Genomic DNA, 20,134 nt, shown 5'->3' with positions numbered 1-20,134 from the left:
CAGGGTCCCARTTCTGCACCCACAGCTGGCTGTAGGGCCAGCACTGGGCTCAGGACCCTCCTCCCTCCCCTTCCCCCAGGGTGCAGGGTGCAAGGAGCCACCCCCAGAGCCAGCACAGGGCAGAGATCTGCAGGTGGCATCCCTGCACTGCAGAAACAGCAGGAGAGGGGGAAGAGACCCTCCAGCAAAGAGCCCTGGGGATCCCTGGAAGCTGGGGCATCTGTCCCGCTGCTCTTCATCCAGGGTGCAGCGGCTCCACAGCCCCACACCGAGCACCCTGGATCCCGTACCCGTCTGGAGGCAGCAGGAGGGCCGAGGGCAGAGCTGGGATAAGCCACGGCAAAGACGGCTGTAGCCAGGAGAAAGGGGGATTGAGGGATTATGGCCAGGAGCTCATTGAAGCTGGGGATCAATTGTCTCCCCCCTGGGGAGAGGAAAGTGGGGCTTCTGCCCCAGAGGAACGAATCTGCTTCTTAACGAGGAGCGGGGAATTTTGTTGTCAACAACCAGCAAAGCGCCTGCCCAGCACTGTGGGGATCCCTCARTGAGGGGTGTGCCCTGCACCAGCAGCCACCCCAGCTTCTGGGACCACCGTGTTTGCCATCAGGAGAACATGATTCTAGACCAGACAGGGTTCTGCTGATCCTGCTGGAGGAGCATCTTGCCTGTGCCCAGCTCAGTGCCAGCCCACAGCAGCACCCACTCCATTCCCTGGCTCCTGCAGGAGCCAGGGGTGGGTTAGGGTTTTCTGCGTGTGCTGGGTGCCCTCAGACAGACCCTGCTCCCCTGGCTGGGTGCTCCCAGGTTTGGCTTGCACACTCATGTGACAGAGACTGAGCAGAGCTGCTATTTCTGTCCCCAGCACWCAGGTTTAAATAAAAGATTCAGGACAGGCTCCGAAGTGGGGTCACATCTGTCATCTCGCTTCCCCCCCAGGGCTGGGCCTGTGTTTTGCACTGTTCTCAGTATCAGGAGCAGCACGTGGTCAAACCACAGGTTATACAGAGCACTGAGCCACCAACAGCTTCAGACCCACGGCCAGGGGAAAGGTCCTGCTGCACAATGATGGAGAAGGTGAGGGGGCTGCAGGGTGAGGGGTGTGCTGGGAGCCAGGCAGGACTCCCCAYCACTGGGCTTTCTTAGTTTTTTAGGTAGCTTCCTTATGAGCCCTGTGGGTTTGGGCTGAAAGGAAAAACCCTGGGAAATCAGGGCAGTGTCTGGGGCTCAGAGCAGGAAAGGGGTTACAGGAGCTGCTGGAGAGTCAACCTGTCCTATGACAGGGTTCAGATTCCACCTGTGGCCCCAGAGCAGCTGGGGGACTCAGGCCCGGCTGCCTGRGCTTGCTGACAGCAGCCAGAGTGAAATTGCTGTTGGGAAGCTACTCTGAGTCAGAGCAATGCCAGATGCTGATCTCCAGGGCAGTGGGGTTCCAACTGACCAATACCAGGCTGCAGCACTGTCCTGCTGCTCCAGAGCAGGGCTGAGCACCTGGGAGCTGGGAGCACTCTGCTCAGCTTCCTGCAACCCGTGTGAGGCAGCAGGATGTCCCAGGACCTCCCGTCTGGGAGCAGGACCAGGCAGTGCAAGGCTGTGCTCACACTGGGGTCCCCAGGGCAGTGCATGGGTGGGTGAGTGCTGTGGGCTCCTGGGGATGTTGGTGTGGAGCCCCAAAGCTCGACTGCCCGGCGTGGCTGGGGCCATAGGCTGGGTGCTGAGCCCAGCGGACACCAGAGCAGCTGCCCGGACAGGTGCGGGGTCACTTTGTGGGACACGGTGCAGCGCTGGGGACACCGTGGCTGGGGCCATGTCCCTCCATCAGCTCTGCACTGCAGGCGGCTGCTCGGGAAGCGTGCGGTCGCTCTTGCAATGACTGAGCACGGGGAACGTCCCGCTGCTGCGGGAAGGGTGTGAGACGGAAACAGCCCCGCACGTGGGGCCGGGGACCGGCGGCTGCCGCACACCGGGGCTCCCAGCGGCGGGGCTGGGTGGAGAAGGGCTGGGTGTGGTTCTGCACCGCTGCCGAGCCCTCCTCACCCATCTTCCCCCTGAGCAGGTGACGCCCAGCCCCGACCCCACAGAGCTGATGGCCACCACTGACTTCTACTCCTGGGAGGACGGGTATTCGGGCGAGTCCGGCTTGCTGCCCGAGCTCTGTGAGAAGCAGGCAATACAGGGCTTCGCCCGCACCTTCCAGCCTGCCTTCTACCTGCTGCTCTCGCTGCTGGGCACGGTGGGAAACGGGCTGGTGCTGCTCACACACATCCGCTACCGCCAGGCACACAGCATCACCGACGTCTGCCTCCTGCACCTCGCCGTGTCCGACCTCCTGCTGCTCCTGACGCTGCCCTTCGCCATCACCGACACTCTGCAGGGCTGGTCCCGGGACACAGCCGCCTGCAGGGCACTGCAGGGCTTCTACGCCCTCAACTTCTACAGCGGCTTCTTCTTCCTCRCCTGCATCAGCGTGGATCGCTACGTGGCCATCGTGCGGGTGACCGTTGCCTGCCGCCTGCGCCCGCGGGCTCGCCGCCACGGCTGGCTGACGGCGGGGCTGGCCTGGCTGCTGGCCACGCTGCTAGCCCTGCCCCAGTTCATCTACAGCCAGGCGGAGCAGCACCAGGATCTCCGCATCTGCCGCGTAGTTTTCCCCCGGGGGGTCTCACGGGCAGCGCGGGGAGCCACCAACCTGGTGCAGGTGGTGTTCGGCTTCGTGGTGCCCTTCCTGGTGATGGCCAGCTGCTACGCGGCTGTGGCGAGGACGCTGCTGGCATCCCGCGGTGCCCAGCCCCAGCGGGCGCTGCGAGTTCTGCTGGCCCTGGTGGTGGCGTTTGTGGTCCTGCAGCTGCCCCACAGCCTGATGGTGGTGCTGGACGCGGCCGAGCTGCTGACCGTCTGGGAGATGAGCTGTGCCGAGAGCCGCCGCAAGGATTTGGCGCTGCTGGTCACCGGCGGGCTGGCGTACCTGCGCTGCTGCCTCAACCCGCTGCTCTACGCCTTCCTCGGGCAGCGCTTCCGCCGGGAGCTGTGGCTGCTGGCCAGCGAYGCCGGCTGCGTGGGCTGCCTGGAGCCGCGCTGCCTCGGCTGCCGCACTCCCCGCCGCCGGACATCGCTCTCCACTTCCCTGGTCGTCGTGGAGTAGGAGCACGGTGACCAGCGCCCTGGGGTTCGGCCCCTCTGCGGCTCCCCGGGGACAGCCCCGTCCGTGCAGGGAGCTGCCACAGTGAGCAAGCAGCAGACAATCCGCCTGCACACGCGTGGGCAGAGCGAAGAGCAGCCCCGCAGCGCTTGTGTGCCCTGCGAGTGCCTTCACTGCCCGGCGACACGCCGCGCTGGGGTCCCCGCAGTGTCACGCGTGTTTCGGGGGGGGATATGCAATGCTAAACGTGCTCTGGGGGTCCGTACGGTGCAGCTGAGCCGGGTCGGTGGCTGCWACAGCTGGTTCCTTCTCTCACAATAAACCCCGAACGAGTCCCTGTGGGACTGAGCGCAGTTTCTGTCCGGGGCGGTGCTGCCCCGGGGGGGTTTGTGGGGTTGGGGGCGGTTCCGTGGCCACCGGCACTGGCGGGCGATGCCTGCAGGAGGCAGCAGAACCTCGCGTTTCCTGGCCGCTCTCTGCTCGTCCCAGCGGCTGGAAGGACAGGGAGCCCCGGTCTGGGGACAGCAGAGATCGCCGGAAAATCCCTCCTTTGGCCCTGCCCCTGCGGGCGGGGGCAGAGGGACGTTTCTCTCCCCTCCTTCCTTCCCCCATGAGCTCCTCTGCCTGGCGCATCCCGGCCCGGAGGCTCCCCGGCAGTGGGGTGCTGGGCAGGGGCCGGCCCGGACACGTGGCGACCAACACATGACCACGGGCTGGGACATGGCGAGTGACACATGTCCCGCGGGCTGGCACAATGTGCCATGGGCCGGCAGCGCCGGGGCCGTGCGGTCCCACTCGCCAGGGCTGGSTAAAGAAGCGCTCCAGAGCGCCGAGAGCAGCGCAGGGCTTGGCTCTGGTGCAGCTGCTCGTGGAGTCTCCAAGTGCGGCAGAGAAACACCTCCCGGTCCTGCGGGGGCTGGAGGCTCCTTCCTGTTCACCCCCTGCTCTGCCTGGGATTAGCCCAGGGCTCGACTGGAAGAAGCCATTCCAGAAGCTTCACCTACGGCTGGGCCAGAAACAGGTTAYTGCTGACTCAGCAGCCACAAGGCGGGGTGATGGGCCTCCGTCCCCCGCAGCCCTCGGTGGGGATCACGGGCCAGATTCGAGCAGTTCTTGTCCAGACAGCACAGCTGTCCCCGGTGCCCACCCAGCCTTGGGTGGTCTTGCTTCTGGGCAGTGAGTACTGCCCCCACTTCTGGTGGGCTCTGCTCGATGGCCGTGAGTGCCCTGGCCGCACAGCCGGCCCCACGCCGGGTCAGCCCCAGGCACAATCCGGCACATGCTGCGTGGGAGAGGAACTGGCAGCCGGCGCTTCCTGCCTGCGCATCCCGGCACCCAGAGACGGCCATGACCCAGCGGCTGTGGCAAAGCCAGAGCCTGAACTCCGGGGGCTTCAGGTATGGGACCAGGGCACCACGGCTCGAGGGTGCCACAGAGCCCAGGCTGAGCTGAACCACAGAGCAGCGGCATCGGGTGTGACCCCACCATGAACGCCTTCTGCCAGCTCCTTTGTTGAAAGGCGCTGTGAGGGCCTGCAGGACAGGCCTGCCCGGCCATGGTGTCCTCTGCCCTCCTGCCCGGCCAGGGTGCTCTCCTGCCCGTGGTGTCCTCCTGCCCGCGGAGCCCTCCTGCCCGTGGTGTCCTCCTGCACAGGGTGCCCTCCTGCCCGCGGTGTCCCCCTGCCCGTGGTGTCCTCCTGCACAGGGTGCCCTCCTGCCCGCGGTGTCCTCCTGCCCGGCCAGGGTGTCCCCCTGCCCGCGGTGCCCTCCTGCCCAAGCGCAGAGCCCACGGTGCAGCCCGCTGGCACACTCCTGGCACCACACCGGGCTGAGTCGCCATCCCGGGACGGGCGCCAGTGCTGGCGTACGCAGGAACCAGGGCAGCACATGATGCGGGTGCCGCGGGGCAGGGCAGGGACCCGTACCCGGTGCCGGTGCCCACACCGGGTGCGGGCAGYGCTCAGTGACAGAGCCCCGTCAGGTACCGGGGGTGCCCGCAGCGCCCCGCCGGCGGCGGCTCCGTGAGCACCGGCCCTAACACCGCCCGGCTCCGCGCTGCCCCCGCCCCGTAGCTGACGCAGCGGCGGCCCCGCCGCCCCGGGCAGCGGCTCCGCCCCGGGCCGAGCGCGGCGATTGGCGGCGGCCGGTGACGCGCAGCCCGGCCCGCCCGGGGCGGCGGCGGGGCCGGCRGCCGGTGCGCGGGGCGGGCGGGCGGCGGGCCGGTCCCGTCGCGTCCCGGTGCCGTCCCGTCGGTGCCGGCGGGGCGATGCCGTTCCCGGGCGGGCTGTGGTGGCTGCTGTGCTGTCGGCGGGGCTTCACGCTGCTGCGGCGGGACTACGGCGAGGCGGAGCGGGAGGCGGACGGCGAGGCCGAAGAGGAGGAGGAGGCGTCCTTCGAGCTCCGYGCCCAGGGAGACCAGGTGGGGCCGGCACCGGCTCTGGCATGGCCACCGGGACGAGCACCGGCGCCGCCGCCCGGGTGGTCCCGCAGGGCGCWGGGGTGGGTGGTTCGGGCGGGTGCGGGCGAGCCGCAGCCCGGGGAAGGCTCCCGGGTCCCGGGCCCGCGGGGAGGGATCGGCCGTCGCGGGAGTTGCTGCCGGCCGGGTGCAGCCGGAGCTGGGCGCTGCCCGCTCCTTCGGACAGGGCCCGCGGGGTTCCCGTGCCCGACCCCCACCGGACCTGCCCCGGTGCGCGGAGCGGCCCCGGAGTGCCCCGSCGGAGCGGGCCGGGGCTGAACCGGGAGCACGTGCCGGGCGCCGAGAGCGGGCCTGGATCTGCCCCGCTCCGGCTGCTTCCTCTCTGCGGGGAAACGGAGCGGCGGAAACCGGTGCTTCCTCCGGCCGGGCTGCGTGTGCGACGGCTGATAGCACGGGGTGCGGGGGGAACCGGGGGGAACCGGGGGAACCCGGACTCGCGGAACGCAGTGGATGGTGACAGCCTGGTCCTGCTTGCTGTGACCCCTCTCCCCTGGCCACCGCGGGGGCTGCAGCACGGCCCTGGCTGCACGGRGCTGGGGGCGACCCTGAGCCCCCGACTCTGTCGGTCCCATAGCAGCAGGTCCCGTTTCCCAGTACTGCCAGCCCCATGGGACGTGGGGACAGTGACAGGGCTGGAGCTGGGCCCTCTGGGAACTGGTGGCAGTGCCAAGGGCACGGCTGTGTCAGGAACCGTCTTTGGGCTTCCCGCATCCCATGGGCCACACTGGCTCCGGGCTGGCGTGGGTGGYTGGTGACGCCAGCTCCCCTGAGAGCCCTTTGCTGTGGCCAGGGGGTCCTTGGAAGCCCGCAGTGCCTTTGTGGGAGCGTGGGAGCAGCTCCCCTGGCCCTGCCGCCGCAGCTCCTCTGCTGTTTATTTATATCCCTGAGAAGGAGCCGGCGGCCACCGCTGCCTCCTCTGGACTGCCCACGAGAAACTGGGCACTGCCCCCATGCCGGCAGTGAGACGGTGTCTGGAGGTGTTGGCCCCGTGCACGGCTACAAGCAGTATGTGACAGGTGGCCTTAATGCCACAGGTCAGCGGTGCACAGCCCTGCCCYGCAGCACAACCATACCTGCGGCGGCTCCCCCCTCCCCGGCACTATTTTTAGCATCTGTCTCTTTTTCTTGGCGTTGCGTGCTCCGGCCTGTCGTGCCTCTGGCTGCCCCGTTGGGCTGCAGCTGGCAGGAGCTCCCGTGCATCTCCCAGGACGGCGCTGCCGGTGCTTCCACGTCCCCGCACCCCACTCTGCCGGGCGCCCTGCCCGTCCCGGTGCCTGCCTGTGCCTGGGCTCTGCCTCGTGTCCCGGCGTGTGTGCCAGGCTCATCACGTGAGGGGCCCTGTCCATGTCAACTTGTGCTGCGTGAGGAGGAACTGACCCGCTCCTGCTGCAGGGCCAGGGACTTCCCAGCGCTGCGTCCCACCGCCGCGGGCAGGAAGTCAGCGGCCCCATTACAATGGGACTTTGTGCCGTAAGCGTATTACTCAGCACTGACCTTGTGCAATTCTGCACGGTATTCAGCCAGCCGGGTCAGCTGAGGACACACGGCCAGCGCGCCCGCCGGCTGCCCCCGCTCCCGGGCTGCCCCAGCTGCAGCCCTGGCTCCAGCCTTGGCCTTGGGGGCTCTTCTGCCCCATGGCAGCAGRATGGGAGCCTGTCTTTCTGGGCCCAAAGCTGGGTTGATGAGGAGGAGGCATGCAGTCATGGGGGTGATGGTCAGTGCTGCCAGCTAATGCCCGTGGGGCTGAGACRTCTCTTTCCTGCCCAGGGATCCCTGGAGGTGAGCCTGAGCCAGCCCACCCGCAGCAGCAGTGGCTCAGAGAGGTGAGTGATCCCCTGCCTCTCGTCTGCGTTGTGTCCTGTGCGTGGTGCTGGGGGACTGGCATGTCCCACCGTCCATGGGAGGGTGTCCTGGTGCTGGTGGGCACCGAACCATCCTGCCCACAGAACCAGCACCAGGCTGTGCTGCCCTGCCGGGGAGAGCAGGGAGTGGCAGAGGCGGGACTGCCGCGCTTGTCCCTGTCCCTGGCGCATCCTCAGGCATGTCTCCATCCCTSTGCCGTGCCGGAGGGTTTGACTGCCTCAGGCTCAGCCAGTGGGGCTGTGCATGACTCCTCCTGTGCCAGGAGGCAGTGCCAGGCTGTGTCCATCAGCAGAGGCTGTGCCCTGGGGTGGTCGGTGCAGAGGAAGATGGGGTGCTGAGGMGCAGGGGCCTGCTCGCTCCCTGTACTCGCAGTACTGACGCTGCTGCCAACATTCCTTCCTGGTTGTTCATTTTCCGAATTCCTTGGCAGGGCCAAGACTGCAAACAGCTTATTTTTAGCCGGGGTCATTTGCACCCAATGCCTCTGCTGTGTTCCCACCACAGGGCTGTGGGGTGCCCTGAGCCCCTTGGGACCCGGCTCACCCCAACCCCCAGACCAGCTCCCTGCTCAAGGGCTGTGGGAGACASCCATGGGCACCCAAGCTCAGCCCCACGTTGTCCTCAGGTCCCTGCTTGTTGCGGAGGAGATGCGCAGCCTCATCGTGGAGAAGGGCCCAGGGCCRGTGGAGGATGACCCCGACGCTCTGGTGAAAGGTGGGATTGTGCCCCAGAGGGATGGGCAGCCCTGGGCACACCCTTCCCTGTGCCGAGCAGCCGGTGGGGTGGATGGTGCCGTCAGCAGGGGCTGAGTTTTCCCCTTCCCAGGCTGGCTGCAGCGGGAGATGCGGGGCTGCATGAAGACCCCCTGGATCCGTCCTCGGAAGTACTGGTTTGTGCTGACACCGGACTCTCTGGACTACTACAGCAGCAATGAAAAAGGGGCCAGGAGGCTGGGCTCCCTGGTGCTSACCAGCCTCTGCTCCGTGCTCTGGCCGGACAAGCAGCTCTACAAGGAGACGGGTGAGGTGACCATGCCCCTTGTGCCCTGTGTCACCCTCCCAGCCCTGAGGGGCTCTTCCATCCAGAGGAGGGAGCTTTGCTGAGCCAGCCTGGCCCTTTGGGGGGCTGGTGGACAGTGGGTGAGTGGTTCTGTCCCTCGCAGGCTACTGGAGTGTGACRGTGTTTGGCAGGAAGCATTGCTACCGCCTGTACACGGAGCACCTGAACGAGGCCGTGCGCTGGGTGTGCGCCGTGCAGAAGGTCATCGACAGCAAAGCGCCCGTCCAGACACCCACCCAGCTGCTCATGCGTGATGTGGAGGTGAGCCCGGGCTGCCCGTGCTCGTAGCCAGCACTGGGATGGACATTTGGCCCTTGCATGCCCCAGGGAAGGCCTGGTCACTTGGCCAAGTGACCTCTGCAGCTGCTGCTGTCACTTTGTCCCCACAGGAGCATCGAGACAGCCCTGAGGTGCTGGAGCAGATCTATCGCTGCAACCCCATCCTGCGCTACACCAGCGGTCCCCTCTAYGCTCCCCTGCTGCCCTTCCCCTATGGCAGCCTGGACCAAAGCGGTGAGGGGCGGGCGGGGGGCACAGAACTGCATCCTGGTGRCAGTGATGGCTGGGCTGGACWSTGTGCGGGGCAGSTGGGCACCGGGCTGTGGCCTGGCTRGCCCTGGCTGTGAGGACAGTGCCCAGCTGCTGGCAGGAGGGGCCTGGGGAAGACCACGAGGCCGTTAACCCCGATCCCATCCCGCAGCCCCCGGCCCCCGTGGCTACACAACGCTGCGTGACGAGGCRGTGAAGCTCTTCAACTCGCTGCAGCAGCTGGAGTCGGAGCGGGACCCGGTGCCGCTGATGCAGGGTGTCCTGCAGACCTGCCTGGACCTGCCRCCGCTGGTGGATGAGATCTACTGCCAGCTGGTGAAGCAGACTACGGAGCCGCCGGCGCCAGGCGGGCAGGGCGACCTGCACTACTGGCAGCTCCTCACCTGCATGAGCTGCACCTTCCTGCCCTCCCCGCCTGTCCTGCGCTTCCTGCGCTTCCACCTGGACAGGTGAGTGCCAGCTGCCATCAGGGAGCTCGCTGAGTGCCAGGCGCTCTTCAGATCAGCACCACCGTGACTCTCATGGCATTTCTTGCAGGACGGAGAAGCGTTTCCCTGCCTCGGAGATGGCCAAGTAYGCCTGCTTCATCCGGGAGGCGCTGRGAAAGACAAAGGGGCGGGAGTGTGTGCCCTCCCTGGAGGAGATCCTGGTGCTGATGCAGCGGCAGGAGATGATCTGCACGGTGCACTGCCCTGGGGCACCCGCCTGCAGCGTGGCCATCAGTTCCCACACCACAGCCGAGGAGGTGAGGGGTTGTGGCTGTACCAGACAGGGGGAATGTTTGGGCACACAGGGCTGGGTGGGCAGTGTGCCACAGCAGGTGAGCAGCTCTTATGSGTCTCTCACAGCTGAGCCATAGTAGAGGGGGGCCAAGGACTGTCTGCCTTTGCCCACCATGACGTGTCTGTGTCCCTTTGCAGCCCTGAGTGCCGTGGCCAAGGACACGTGGTCACCATCGGTTGCCTTTGTCTCGCCCAGGTGGCCCAGGAGCTTGTGTCACGCCTGGGGCTGTCCCAGAGCCCCAACCTCTTCGCGCTCTACGAGCAGTCCCGGCGACGGGAGCAGCCAGTGGGCAGTGCCACACTGCTGGCTGATGTCCTCACCAGGTTTGAAAAGTAAATATCCTCCTGTTCTGCTGCCTGTGGAGGGGAGGGGCTGGGGGGCCACGGGTGGGAGGGGAGGGACAGTGTGGGACACGTCCACAAGCTGATGGAGCCGGTCTTGTCTGCTGCAGCCTGGCTGGAGAGGACCGGGAGCAGGACCCACCATGCCGGCTCTGCTTCAAGCACTACGGCTTCCTGGACACGGACAATGTCCCACGGGACAGCCTGGAGTTTGCCCTCCTCTTTGAGCAGGTGAGTGGCACAGTGGGGTGGCCATGCTCTCCACACCATGGTGGCCGTGCTCTCCACACCATGGTGGCCGTGCTCTCCACACCGTGGTGGCCGTGCTCTCCACACCGTGGTGGCCACGCCACGCCATGCCACGCCAGCTCACCCCGCTCTCCCGCAGGCGCACGAGATGGTGCTGCGGGGCTACGTGCCCACATCAGAGGAGACGCTGCAGACACTGGCGGCCCTGCGCCTGCAGAGCCTCAACAGCGACTTCTCCACCCACGCRCCCTTCCCGCGCCTGGAGGAGCTCTTCCCGCCCCACGTCCTGCACGCCCGCTTGCCRCCCCCGCCCCACCAGCCCCCCTCCAAGTGCCGGGGGGCCCGGCTGCGTGCGGGGCTGCTGGCCGGCGGGCTCTGGGGTCAGGCGCTGGCCAAGCAGCGGGCGGAGCGGGACCAGCGCCTGCGGGGCCGCCTGCGTGAGGAGGGGGCCAGCACCATGGCTGCCATTGTGGAGAAGTGGAAGCTGCTGCAGGGCATGGGCCGGCCCGAGGCCATGGCCGCCTACGTGGCCTTGGTGCGGGAGTGGCCCGGTTTCGGCTCCACGCTCTTCGATGTGGACCTGCACGTGGTGAGGCCGCGGCTGGACGCGGTGCAGGAGCAGCCCTGGCCGTGGGCAGCCCTGCCGCCGCTGTCCCCGCTGGGCTCGGGGCCCCAGCGCCTGTGGCTGGGCATCGGGGCCAAGGCTGTCTCGCTCTACAAACCCGGGGAGCCCGAGCCYTTGGACAGCTTTTGCTACGGCCGCATCTCCTCCTTTGGCGCCTCTGACAGCAGCACCTTCCGCCTGTCCGTGGAGGATCGAGACCTGCTCTTTGAGACCTCCCAGGTAAGGGACTGCCCCCCATCCCTCCACCCTCCCATTCCCCCAAGGGTGCCCCCACACTGACCCCCTGTACCCGCTCTACCTGCAGGTGGATGAGATCGCCCAGCTCCTCAACACGTACCTCGCCTCTGCAGGAGCCCAGCGGCTGCCCCGGCCCCCGGACCCTCCCACCAGTGCCCCCGCCCCAGAGCCCGCTGTGCTGCCCCAGAGGCTCTGCCCTGTGGCCGGGCCCTGGCAGCGCCAGCCATCAGTGGGTTCATCCCACAGCTAGCCCAGCAGCRGCCAGTGTGGCCACGCAGGTGCTCTGATGGCTGGCGTGGGAGGGCAGCCAGCCCGGCAGCGAGTGGCAGGTCTGTGCTGGCCCCAGCTRCTCCACAGAGCAGGGGGCCAGGGGGTCGTGCTCCCCCCACTGCCATTGCCTTTCTGGCTAATCCCTTAATTTATTTTGAGACGCCTGCGCGCCCCACGTCTCCCAGCACTTTCCCTGGCGGGCAGCCAGCCACACTGCCCCCAGGCCTGTCCCCGTCCCCTATACCCTGGTGCCTTTGCCTCCAGCACTTGTGTTGCCTGGCCACTCTGCTCGTGCCCTGYGGGGTCTTTGCCCAGAGCAGAGGGGAGCAGGCAGCAGTGCTGTGCCATCGTCTGTCTGTCTGTCCGTCCRCTGCACCCACCCCTTCTGGAAAGCTGCGGGCGGCTTTAGGCCAAACTGCCCCGGGCACCCGTGGGCTCCTCCTGGACAAGTGGCTGGGCTCTGCAGTGGCCCTGTGGCCAGGCTTATGTCACAGGGGTGGGTGGTGGAGTGGCAGCTGGTACGGTTGGGGCTCAGCCCCTCAGTGTTGCCTCTGTAGTTTGTCAGTTTTGTCTTGGGATGGGGGGGGGTTGGTTCGTTGTTTTTCTAAATAAATGCACAAAGGAAAGGCTGGGCCTCCTGTCCTGGAGCGTGGGTCGGCAGCAGGGGGCTGGGACAGTCAGATCCCTGGGGCAGCAAGGGCAGCRGGGCCTGGGACAGGCAGCGGGGAGGAGCAGCAGCACAGCATGTCCTTGGGGGCAGGGACTGCTGTCCCTCTGGTCACTGCCAGGCAACCTTTGGCATTTCACCAAGAGCACAGGCAGCTCCAGCTCCCCGGCAGCCCCTGGCACTGGCTGCCCCGGCGGGGGGAACTGCCCCAGCCGCGGGGGCTGCTGCCAAAGAGGGCGTGGGAGCCCATGCCGCCATGGTGGCTCTATTTTTAGTCTCCTGCTCTGTGCCCCACAGGGTAAGAGGAAAATGATAATTTTCACCTTGGGCTGCCTGGGTTTGGGACAGTGCCAGCAGTGCCCCTTGTCCCCAGCCCACAGCCCAGCTCCCACAGGGCAGGACCAGAGCTCCTGTGTGTCTGTATCCCCTGACTGTACAGCCTCAAGCCCACGTCCTTCCTGGTGGTGCTGTCCCCTGCCTTGGATCCCGAGTGGTGAGGGCACCCCCAGCCCCTCCTGGCCCACCCCATGGGGCCTCTCTGCTGTGGAACACCCATGTGGGTGCCGTGTGCTCCGTGGGCAGGGCGGTGCCGGTCTCAGCCCTGGTCAGCTGTGCTGGCAGGTCCTGCCAGTATTTCTGGCTCTGCTGCAGCAGCTGCCCAGTGCTGCCTGGGCCCCGTGGCGCTGCCCTGCAGCAGCACAACTGTCCCTGCACACCCCAGTGCAACAGGTCTGGCTGGCTGGCCAGACACAGCAAGCACCAGCCCAGTCTCTGTAGATGCTGGCTTCCCTGCCTGGCTGTTCAATCGGGACATGAAGGCAGCATCAGTGCAGGAACAGCCTTTATTAAAGCAAAATAACCTACAAAAATATAGATACAGCCCCGTGCCCCTGGCCTGATTTGACCAAGGGGGAACAAGGCTCCTGCCCAGGGCAAGGACTAGCTCAGCCACACGGAGCCTTTTGCCACGGGGGTCGTGTGCACCCAACTCGGGGGGCCAGGCCCGTTCCCAGCCTCAGGGTCACTCTCCTCCTCCTCCTCCTGACAACCACAGGCAGAGGTTCCCTCCCAGCATAGCGCACAGCTGCCCCAGTCCTGTCCTGGGCCAGGGCACATGGTGGGGCAGGGGCTGTGCCCCGCCGAGGGGCTGCAGGCGCAGTGTCGCTCCCCGTCGGTGGAGGTGGGTGCGGCCAGCACCAGGCCTCTGCCACGCCGAGGGGTGAGAAACGTGGGCACGGCGGGGACGGACCCTGCCGGCGTGCGTGGGGGYGGCCACGGGACCTTCCTGTCTCCTGGCAGGACACTCACTGTTCCTGCGTGCCCCAGGAGATGTAATCGGGGCGTGTGGCKGCGTGATACTCATCGATCAGCTGCTGCACGATCTCCCGGGAGTTGTCCAGCTCGTCGAAGTTGTCCTTGAAGATGTCCTCCTTGCGGAACTGCTCCAGGAAGGCCTCGCGCTTGCGCAGTTTGTCGTACTGCCGGCACGTCCGCTCGAACAGCTGGGGAGCAGCRCAGGGTCAGGGGGGCCACAGCTCCCCAGGGACCCTTCCCGAGAGAAGGCCAGCAGGCTGATGGGACCCTGGACCAGACCTGAGCCTTGCTGAGAGCCACCCACCCTGTCCCTGGCCATGATGGGCCCAGACTGAAAAGACACAGGGTCTGGCACGGTGAGGGAAGGCACTCACCGAGGAGATGTTGGTGTGGTTTGCCATCATGAGCCCGCTGACGCGGTGAGCCGACGGCAGGTAAGGGGACTTGCGGGACAAAGCCACCTGGATGCTGGCAGGGCCCCAGGGAATGAAGTTGGCCAATTTCCTCTCCCGGATCCGTTGCAGACTCTTGTGAACCTGGTGGGATGAGAATAGCAAGGGGCAGCAGAGTGAGGGACAAATAGCTTGGCTGCAGCAGACGCAGGCACAGCAACAGGAAGGTGGATTTCAGCATGACCACAGCCTTTCCATGAGGACAGAGCCCAGACAGGAGCAATCTGAAGTTAGCTCTCAGGCACTGCMTAGTCTCATCCCAGGATCCTGCAGAGTGACTGTGCTCTTCCCCRGGCTGCATCACAGCCATCAGCACCTGAACAGCCATGGGAACTCACCTGTGTAGGATCCACCTCRCCCTGGATGATGTTGAGGATGGCGATGTAGCAGTGGTTGGTCTGCCTGTCTCTCCCTGTGGACACCATCACRTTTTTAGGCTGCAGCAACCTTCTCATCACATCCAGGACTGTGGTTTTCCTCACGCTGGCCACCTGCACAGGCCAGCCATGAGTCAGAAGGAGCAGGTGGACAAGTCCCTGCCCTCCTGCTGCCTGCTACACACACACAGGAGCAGGGGGCAGCTGCACAGAGATGCCCTCACCCCAGGGATGGAGCCACATGCAAAGCCACATGCAGGACAGGGCAATCTCAACACCACACAACAGGCACAGCCAGRCCAAGAAATGGAGTGTCAGTGGAGGCTCCAGCATGGGGGCTGTCTGGCCCCACTCCCACAGCACAGCAGAKGCTGGGGGTGAAACTCAGCTGAGAACAGAGGGACAGGGACCTGTTTCATGTTGTTGCTGTCAAACATGGGTCTTGTCCCACTGCCAGGCAGAGAGCAGTGGGGGTTCAACAAGAAAGGAGTTGTTCCCCACTGCATCCCCTCCCCACCCTACCCAGCTCTGAGCCATGGGCAGACTGGCCACTGCCCTCCCTGAGCACTGTTGGAGCTTTGCCCCACTGCTACTGGCCAGGGAGCCCACAGCCAGGGCCAGCACCCAGACTGCCCACAGCAGGGACAGCTGGGTGAGGTGGCAGCCCCCTCCTGCACTGGTTGAGCCATTGGCTGAGCCCTGCTCACACTCCTCTCTCAGAGGACAGATCCACACACTGATACCCTTTTCAGAGCCAGCAGTTTTTCAGATTTGCTTCTCTGAGAAACATCCTGAGGAAATGCACACAGGGAGAGGAGAAGAACAGCTGTTAGTTCCTGCTGGGCCGTGGTGGGCCAGTGCAGGTGAGCACTGCCCGGAACAGAACTGCCCTGTTTGCACCAGGGGAATGGGGGATATACTGCTAGGGACGAGCGAAAAGCAAGCAGCAGTGCTTGAAGTGCTGTAGGGTGGCAAATCCCTCTCAGACACAGACTGAGCTTCAGGAAGAAGCTGACACCTGGAACCCACTGTCAGTGACAACGAGCACTAGTGTCTGGACCTAGGTCGATGGTTCTTGGGGGCAGCAGGACTGGCAGGGCTGTTATCCTGGCCTTGCTCTGATCCCTGCTAAGGGTGGCTTTTGCCAGTCCTGACCCCRATGATTTCAACAGCCACCCTGATGCATGCAGCAGGTAGCCTGGCACAAGCACAACTGCCTGCTCACATCTGATTCATTGCACACACGGCTGTCACGTGGTATGAGTACATGGGCCTGGGATTTGGGGCATGCAGTGACAGCTCACACCGAGACAGGGCTGACAAGGTGAGTGTGGCAGCTTCTGTGCCHGTGGGGATGGGAAGGATCACCTGAGGCTGCCTTACCGACTGGTCAGTGGTGAGTGGTGTGTAGCCTGTCATGAGGAAGTGCAGCCGGGGCGTGGGGATCAGGGAGGCGATCAGCCCGATGAGGTCGTTGTTCATGTACCCAGGATACCTGAGCGTGGTGGTGCTGGCAGACATGATGGTGGAGACCTAGGGGAGAGGACAGGGTGAGCAGAGGGTGGCAGAGTGTCAAAATCTGCCTCACACAGACATACCAGGGGAAGTTGGGGTGCCTTGAAGGGCACCCTTGCTCATAGCTTCAGGCTGCCCATCCCTAAGCCCAGCACATGAAGCAGGTTCAGACTGAACTGAACACAGCTGGGAAACCCCATGCTGGCTTCTCCTGAGGGAAGAGTCCTTCTCACCAGCTGGTTGATCTGTGAGAACGATGGGTTCTGAATGTGCAGCCGGTCTGTCGCGATCCGATTCAAGGCTGTGTTGTCCAGAACCACCTGCAGGAGAAACCCAGCTCCATGAAGTGCCCCGAGGCAGTCAAGGAAGGGCAGTCCTGGCCACGTGTCCCAAGGCACTGGTGGTCCAGCACTGAGCCCTCTGCACAAGTGGCAGACACCAGAAACCACAAAGCTGACTCGTGTGGCGTGTAACTGAYACCGTCAATGGAACCTCTTCCCTCCCTCCTGGCTGTGCTCCCCCTGCTCTCCCAAAGAGCTCTGCCCTGGGCCAGCACTGCACAGCAGTGTCAGTTCAGCAGCTCCAACTGCTCCTCTGCTGCCACATGCAGGGATCAGCTGTGGGGATTGAGCAGCGGCTCAGTCACACCTGACCGGGTGCAGGCTGAAGGTGCTGCCTGGMTGGGAATAGTGTGGGWRCTGCAAATGACACRGGGATTGAGTTCAGRYASAGGCTGCACCACAGCTACACAGAGGAAGCACAGCCAGTCCTCACTGCCTTGGGAAGATCTGCTGGATCCGAGGCAGAAATGCCAGGCAGCTTTGCAGGGGTTAGCACCAATGAGGCCACATCTGCTTGGCCCTTCTGTTGGGGTGCACTCATTGCTGCACCTGGGGCTCGCAGGCACATGGCACTGCCCTCGGTATGGACTGCAACTCTGAGCTCTGGGGACCCCAGGATTGGCCTCTTACCACACAGTCAGCGTTCTGAGTCAGCCTCTTCAGTGTCAGCAGRGAGTTGTATGGCTGCACTACAACATCACTCATTTCATCCTGGTTTGGGAACACCGAGTAGGTCTCCACCAGTTTCTTGGGATACCTGGTGAGAAGTGCAGCATCTCAAGGGTTAACACTGCCAAGCTGTGCTCTCCCCTCCCACAAGCTGCCTTAGCAGTCTCCAGGGCTCAGGATGGGGTGAGTCACCAGAGCTGCAGCCAGAGTGGCTCCCAGGGAGGGAGAGAATGTGTCCCAGCAATGCCTACCCCAGCAGCACAGGAGCTGCCAGAGGAGCTACAGGGAGGCTGAGCCATCCACAGGCTGATTAAGCAGCTGCTTACAAGTCTTTTCAAGAGGATGCAAGCTGAAACAGGCCAGGATGGCAGCTACAGCCTTCAGCCAGAGCCTCCCACCCTCCCCTGCACTGTCAGGGTGTCCACAGACAGCTGCCTGATAACAATGGTCRAGGGAAGACAGAGCTTGGACAGAACAAGTCCAGTTTTAGAGCCTTTGAAGTCCCCGGGCCTATCAGGAGCTGTCTCTCCACTGGCAGCAYGCCAGGGATTGCACAAGGCAGTGTTTGGGTGGGGGTGGTGGCTCTGAGTCAGCGCTCTCCAGGCAGGGTGCCCAGGCTGGGCCAGGCACTGACTGCGGTGTGGGAAGGGGATGGAGCTGTGCTCACCTGTCATTCAATCTCTCCAGAAGGTACGAGCCCAGCCCAGAGCCCGTTCCACCAGCGATGGAGTGGCAAAGCACAAACCCCTGGAAGCAAGCAGAAGGCTGAAGGTGAAGCTCAGCCCCAGAGCAAGCAGACAATGTKTCACCCTCACCACCACCAGCAGAGACGTGCCAGGACAAGGCCAGAGCTCCCTGTGGCATCTGGGAGCACAGACACAGCACAGACTGACCCCAGCTCCTGCAGACCCCAGCAGCARCCACAGCTCCTCAGGCCAGTCCTGCCCACACAGTGGGATCTCCATCTCTGCACACCCCACAAAGTGCAACAGCTGCTTGGGAGCGTTCAGGATTCTTCCCACCCACAACACAATTCAGAACAGCTCCAATGTCACCTCCAGGGTCCAGTMCATCACAGGAAATGGAGGTGCACGTTCTCAGCCCTTTCCTAGGTTCTCTACACCACTCCCTCCTTCTAGAATGACTGATACCAAGCTCCCACTCCCTGACTCCAGGACAGCTCCCACTGGCTCAGCTCCACAGCAGGCACGTGAATCCCCTAKCAGCTTGTTTAATGTGACATTCTCCCTTCCCCTGCTGCCATGTGACAGCCTGACATGAACACCCAGCAGCCCTGTCTGTCTGCACACAGGGTACAGGTTCACATGCACAGTGTAAAGAAAAATGCCCCACAAGCAAACAGTGAAAGAAGTTCCATGGCAGGCTGGTAGGTGGAGTAGGRATGGACAGACCTCCTGTCCCTAGATCCCCTCTCTGCATGCTCTGTGCTCACTCCTAGGAGCACACCAAGCAAGTCTGTGCCCACTAGAGTGTTGAACTCAATCTTGCAAGGAGCAACCTGGCTAGGAAAACACCAGGCAGGGCCACCGGATCCAAATCCCTCGTTTACTTACTTCCAAACTGTCACTCCCATCAGCCTCTCTGTCTATTATGTCAAAAATATCTTCATGGATCTTTTCTCCCTGCAAGAAAGAGCAGGACTGGTTTWGTTCCTTTCCCAGAGAACATGGAGCAGAGCTGCTCAAGCTCAGCATGAAGCCAAGTCAGACTGGCAGTGYAGTCCTGTGCCCCTGTGGCCAGCATGCCAGGCATCAGTCCCTGCCAGTGACAAGGTGTTCTTCAGAAACTGGGACTGAGCTGACATGAGGGAGCCATGACAAAGCTCCATGCCTGATGAGCTGCCCTATGTCTTACCCAGCAGCACYAGAGCTGGTACCTGCGAGAAGCCACTGGCCCAGTTGTTCCCAGCTCCCCCTCCATGCTCGGACAGGTAGATGTTCTCTGGGTTGTAAAGGTTGGCATAAGGGGAGTTGAGGATGGAGTGGATGACACGGGGCTCCAGGTCCAGCAGCACGGCCCGTGGGATGTAGTGCTCATCATCTGCCTACAACGGGAGCAAAGAGGATCTTGTTGCTGCTGCAGCTTGATGCCACTTCYACTCTGAAAGCGTGAGTCACCCCCTGAGTGCAGGTGAGCCCCACATGGTGAGGGGGAGGAGGGAGGGAGAGAGGCTGGTCCTGTGCAGCCCAACCCCAATGCAGCGTCTGTGTGTCCCAGAGCACTCCCAGCGTGCGAGGGGGGGACTCTTGGTGCTTACATAAGACACTATCTATGGCAGCCACAGCCTCGTGCCTCTGCTCCGCCTCCACAGCGCTCCACTCACAGACCGGSAGCGCAGGCGGCAGCCCGGAGCGGGCTATAAACAGGAGCCTGGGCTGAGTTGCCGCTCCAACCTGCTCTGTCAGCGCCCACCCACCCGTCCCTGTCCCCGCGGGGCTGTGGAGAGGGCTACACGGGCACAGACAGCCCGGCTGCTGCACCCGCCCGGGCACGGAGCCCCGCGGGGACCGGGGAGGCACGCTTCGCGCGGTGTGCCCACTCCAMGGCCTGGGGCCGCCAGTACCTGGTAAAAGAAGACGTCCTTGCGGTCGGTGCCCTCGGTGGCGAACTCTTCCACGATGCCCTCGGGGCTGATGCCGTGCTCGGCGCAGAGCTGCTTCCAGAACTCGAACCCGACTGTGAGGAGGCGCGGTCAGACGGGCCGGGGAGCGGGGCAGGGCCCGGACCGTCCCGGTTCCTCCCGGTCCGCAGGCCCCGCCCCACCGCCCTGAAGRCCCGCCCCGTCCCGCCAGGCCCCGYTAACYAGCAYCCCCCCCTCAGCATCCCGACCCCGCCCGGTGCGCGCTCCCCCGGGCCMACCGCGGCCGCGGCGCGCTCACTCTGGTTGCCGCACTGGCCCAGCTGCAGGGTGATGATCTCCCGCGGCATCGCGGCCGAGGCTCCGCTCCGCTCCGCTCCTCTCCTCTCCGGCGCCCCGCCCGACTCCGGTACCGCCGCGTCTCCCGCCGGCGCCAACGGCACTGCGCCTGCGCACTGCTCACTTCCGGGGCAGCACCCTGGCAACGCGCATGCGTCCCGGCAGGAGGTGCGGCCTGCGCCTGCGCCAAGATGGCGGTGCCCAGGGTGGCGGTGCTCTAACCGGGGGCCGCCATGCCTGCGGCGGGCGCGCGCGCGCGGCGGGCCGGCGGATG

At 64.7% G+C, this 20,134-nt stretch overlaps 3 protein-coding genes across 4 annotated transcripts; 2 read left to right on the top strand and 1 right to left on the bottom strand.

Annotated features, from left to right (window-relative positions):
• The first annotated feature begins 2,049 nt into the window (after positions 1 to 2,049).
• Positions 2,050 to 3,467, top strand: CCR10 (C-C motif chemokine receptor 10). Its single transcript, XM_057379540.1, has one exon. The coding sequence runs from the start codon at positions 2,084 to 2,086 to the stop codon at positions 3,137 to 3,139; it is 1,056 nt and encodes a 351-aa protein (XP_057235523.1). The 5' UTR covers positions 2,050 to 2,083; the 3' UTR covers positions 3,140 to 3,467.
• A 1,845-nt stretch (positions 3,468 to 5,312) lies between these two features.
• PLEKHH3 (pleckstrin homology, MyTH4 and FERM domain containing H3) lies at positions 5,313 to 12,214 on the top strand. Of its 2 annotated transcripts, none has more exons than XM_057379530.1 (12): positions 5,313 to 5,554; positions 7,379 to 7,434; positions 8,100 to 8,188; positions 8,300 to 8,494; positions 8,637 to 8,794; positions 8,923 to 9,046; positions 9,234 to 9,531; positions 9,620 to 9,827; positions 10,061 to 10,197; positions 10,317 to 10,437; positions 10,595 to 11,299; positions 11,385 to 12,214. In XM_057379530.1, exons 1-12 carry the CDS (start codon positions 5,402 to 5,404, stop codon positions 11,565 to 11,567), a joined length of 2,427 nt encoding a protein of 808 aa, XP_057235513.1. In that variant the 5' UTR covers positions 5,313 to 5,401; the 3' UTR covers positions 11,568 to 12,214. The 2 variants fall into 2 exon arrangements, with proteins under 2 accessions (XP_057235513.1, XP_057235515.1); XM_057379532.1 differs by lacking the exon at positions 5,313 to 5,554 and adding an exon at positions 6,670 to 7,081.
• Positions 12,215 to 13,078: 864 nt separating this feature from the next.
• Positions 13,079 to 19,978, bottom strand: TUBG1 (tubulin gamma 1). The gene is made up of 11 exons (XM_057379594.1): positions 19,823 to 19,978; positions 19,507 to 19,619; positions 18,820 to 18,987; positions 18,497 to 18,565; positions 17,590 to 17,669; positions 16,884 to 17,010; positions 16,146 to 16,232; positions 15,781 to 15,930; positions 14,359 to 14,511; positions 13,943 to 14,104; positions 13,079 to 13,756 (listed from the first exon to the last, which is right to left on the bottom strand). The coding sequence occupies exons 1-11, from the start codon at positions 19,869 to 19,871 to the stop codon at positions 13,559 to 13,561; spliced, it is 1,356 nt and encodes a 451-aa protein (XP_057235577.1). The 5' UTR covers positions 19,872 to 19,978; the 3' UTR covers positions 13,079 to 13,558.
• Positions 19,979 to 20,134: the final 156 nt, after the last annotated feature.

Source organism: Malurus melanocephalus, unplaced genomic scaffold, assembly GCF_030028575.1.
Source record: "Malurus melanocephalus ecotype Western Australia unplaced genomic scaffold, MMel_1.1 scaffold_411, whole genome shotgun sequence".
In the NCBI taxonomy this organism is placed as follows: domain Eukaryota; kingdom Metazoa; phylum Chordata; class Aves; order Passeriformes; family Maluridae; genus Malurus; species Malurus melanocephalus.
This window is presented reverse-complemented; position numbering and strand designations above follow the sequence as displayed.